The following is a 3726-nucleotide window of genomic DNA, read 5'->3' on the forward strand; positions in this document are numbered from 1 at the left end:
TCAAAAGATGTATAGTCAAATGAGGCAGTAAATCAGTACATATTTTACTCTATTAGTATATTATTCATTTTTTATTCTGCTGTAGCTGATAATATAATTAGATATGTAAAACTTTAATTGATTAATTTATACAGTTATATTGTAAGTAGTAAGCATAGAAAAAAATTTGTTTTCTTACTGTAGAGACACAATAATTTGTAACAGAAAAGACTAAGAAAAATAATACTCTAGAGCTTACAAGAAAAAATAAAAATATAAAATCCTATTAATTTTACTACAACAATAGCTACTACGCTGCAACGTGCGAGTACTCAGCACATATTCTAGCATAAAGCAGTAGAGAAAGAAACGAACAATAATTAAAAATAAAAACACGCAATTACTTTGGCCAAATAGATTTTGAAATAACAGGTGAACATTAACTTTCCATTAACATCAAAATAACTGCAAACCAAAACAAAAGTACAAATTTCTTGCACCAAATTACACAGCAAACAGTAATAGAAAGAACAAGTATCACAGAGTGTTGATCTTGCATTAATGTTATTGATCTTAAGAATGCAAGCTCTTTCTATTTTTTTCTTCTATTATTTTGTAATTTTTCTTGCTCTGTTTAAGGGGTCTTATAAAAGAGGATGAGAAAGACGAATGATCCGTATATGCAAAATTTTAGCAATCTGAGTAGAAAATAAGTTCACTACAGGGAAAATTCAAACATCACTTACTTACAATAATTGTGTGAGTAACATATAGCATTTATAACATGAAATTAAATATGATGAAAGTATATCATATATATTATTAAAAAAACTATAGAAAATAAGTTGTTTTGACTTCATTTTCTTACTCATCAGATCAGAACTCTCCATGTAACTACAAAACAGAAAACAAATGCCAGTTATTTATGTTCATTTCAATTGAAAAATAAAATACATTGAAACCACTTTTCTAAAACAATATTAATATAATTGTGTACCTGAGTAAATTATCTTTTCCCTTTGATTGATTAATAGCTTCCCTGACTTCATTGAGAACTTTTATAAGGATAATTTTACAGAAAATGCACATAAAAAGCAAGTCAATAAATATTTTATTTTTGGATAAATGCTTAAATATATGTACTTTTTATAATTAATATATATCATCAATGAATTAACCTAAGTAGCTCTCCTTATTTGCCTCTTGATATTCCTTCAACAGCTTCCTTCCCAGATAGGATTTGAAACTTCACATCAACAAAGAAAAAAATCAATGCAAAAGAATTGAAATAAATCATTTTTGAGTATAACACTAGAAAGTACGTAAGGAAAAAGATAATTAGAAAATTTCTCACGCTACTTGGCAATTCTTTACGGACTTGCCTTGCAGCACCATCTTCTATAATGTCTATGAATCTTCTTCCTTTTCTTCTATTTTGATTTTTGCAGTCAAAGCAGATTGAAAAATTTTTGTGACTTTGAATAATTGCATAGTTGTATTAAATTTGCGTGACTCAAGTGAAATTTGAAAAATAAAAGTTTGACCAACAACATTTTTAATAATAGGAGGTAGTATAAATTTATTTGAATTGATTGCAATAGCAAGTTGTTGAGCAGGGACTCGTATCAAATCTTGCGCCGTTTTGCCAAAAATAGTGAAGTTCGCTGAACTGGTCTCATCCGCAACAATGGCATTTAACTTGTACCTTTTTTTCAAAATGATCTCTATATTAATTTAGTACATGATAATATAATTTTCGAATTAAAAGGAATATTTCATGTTTGAAATTGTAGTATTTGGGTTGAGAAATGTACCATGGTACAGGTGACTGATCATTTTTTCCACATTGATTACACCAAAAAGTACCATCATAATCTTTTACTTCTCCTTTACAATCATAGCAGGCCTTGTACCACCACTTATATGTCGTATCAATTTCTACTAATTTAGCTTGACAGGTATAATTCGTATTCTATATAAAAAAGAATAATGAATAAGTACATCTATTCAATTATATGTTGAATTAATAATATATATAGCAATTTGTAGAGAATATAAGAGAAAGAATAAAATTGGCAATTTAAAGATATTCTAAATATACTTACCTCAGCTTCCATTGGATTTAATGCAAGTAATTCAGCAACAGTTTTACGATTCTTAAGCATTTGTTCATATGGGCTAATAGTTAGTTGTTGTGCCGCTTCAATATGTTTAATTGGTGCAATAGGTAGTTGGCTTCTGCATTAAAGTATCTATAAAAGTAAGTTATGAGAAATACTCGAATAAACTATACAGATAATGATACTTACCTATCCAATGTATTTCGAAATGTTGTAACTTCTGGTATGTCCAAATTAATGTAAAACCTTGATGCTGAACATGTCGACAGATATAGCTTCTCTGGATATAGATGTAAAATATAAGTGTAAGAACCATAAATAGCGACGGAAATAAACGCAAACAATTATAATATAAGCAAACATTGGACAAACCTTTATACATTCGCACGCTCATACTTGCGAAAATAATTACAACCGGTCCAGCAGCTTCTTTTTCGTAAATTATATTTTCATCAAATTCCATAGCAAATTTGTCCCATAAAGTCACTGGAAAAGTATTATCCCTACAATGTTTTCACTATTTAAGTTAAATTGTTTCACATATGGTAAGAATTAAAGTTACACAATTAGATGCTAAAATAGTATTCAACTTACTCTAAATCTTTTATCTCCATATTTCTTATTGGAGTAAGCTCATGACCAACATATGTATAAGAAATAGGACAAATAGTAGCAATACTTCCCAGCACATCTAATCAACATGAGGGTTAACAGAATGTTATTGCAGAATAAGTATATTGTGTTGCTTTAATAAAATGAAAGAATTAAAAGGAAGAAGAAAATGGTGTTACCTAAAAGGCAGGAGTCATTGTTTCTTTTACCTTTAATATAATCAAAACTCGAAAAATGAAAGCAATGAGATGGAATTGATTCAACATCATCCGTTGTTTCAGTAATTTTCGTCCATTTATTAATTTGTATCATGTACTTGTGGTCGACAATTTTATACTTATCTCTACTTGGTATGACATTAAAATTTTCGATAATGTATACGGTCCCTTTAGAAATTATCGACTTGAAATGTTGTACATCAAACTTTCGAATGGTACCTTGCATAGAACTTCCCTACAATGAGAAAAATAGCCTTTGATTAAGAAGGAACTATCAACACATAAGCAGTCAATAAATAATAAAAGAAAAACTCAACCTTTTCATCTATGAGAAGACATTCCAAACTGATTATTTCATTTTTTTGTTTTGGTATCGTTGATTCCCATAACCTACAAACTCTAGTTTTGATTTTACTTCGTTGTTGTTGTAGTGTCAGCTGATCGAATAGCACAAATTCCATCCGTGGTGCTCCTATTAATACGAAAAAAAAAAACAACATTACAATCTAACTATTAAATTATGTTAAAATTACTACTTTGTTGTCACGTCCCGGGGCCGATTTTAAAAGCCTTTTAAAAACAGAGTTGCGAAAAACGTGCCATTTTTTTTTTTTTTTTTTCAATCTGGCCCACGCGACGTACAGATCCGCCACAAATACAAAGTTCCTCTGTCCACTCGGACAGAGTCTCCTTTGTATTTGCACGGCGTACCAGCTATACAACAGGATCTCAACCACAACCTACATTTACCAAACAACAACCAAAGCATGATATGCATTTCCATACAGCTAACAATC

General features: G+C 29.7%; 1 protein-coding gene across 1 annotated transcript; it reads right to left on the reverse strand.

Moving 5' to 3' along the window:
* Window positions 1-855: 855 nt before the first annotated feature.
* LOC109705852 (replication protein A 70 kDa DNA-binding subunit B-like) lies at window positions 856-3395 on the reverse strand. The gene is made up of 9 exons (XM_020226633.1): window positions 3247-3395; window positions 3149-3164; window positions 2694-2790; window positions 2472-2602; window positions 2289-2379; window positions 2085-2217; window positions 1794-1951; window positions 1528-1684; window positions 856-873 (listed from the first exon to the last, which is right to left on the reverse strand). Exons 1-9 carry the CDS (start codon window positions 3388-3390, stop codon window positions 856-858), a joined length of 945 nt encoding a protein of 314 aa, XP_020082222.1. The 5' UTR covers window positions 3391-3395.
* Window positions 3396-3726: the final 331 nt, after the last annotated feature.

Source organism: Ananas comosus, unplaced genomic scaffold (genome assembly GCF_001540865.1).
Source record: "Ananas comosus cultivar F153 unplaced genomic scaffold, ASM154086v1, whole genome shotgun sequence".
In the NCBI taxonomy this organism is placed as follows: Eukaryota; Viridiplantae; Streptophyta; class Magnoliopsida; order Poales; family Bromeliaceae; genus Ananas; species Ananas comosus.

Coding starts and splice junctions, on each gene's coding strand:
- LOC109705852 (XM_020226633.1), bottom strand. CDS start 3,390: ATGGAATTTGTGCTATTCGATCAGCTGACACTACAACAACAACGAAGT. Junction 2,380..2,471: donor GAGCGTGCGAATGTATAAAG/GTTTGTCCAATG, acceptor ATCTATATCCAG/AGAAGCTATATCTGTCGACA. Junction 1,685..1,793: donor GATCAGTCACCTGTACCATG/GTACATTTCTCA, acceptor TTTGAAAAAAAG/GTACAAGTTAAATGCCATTG.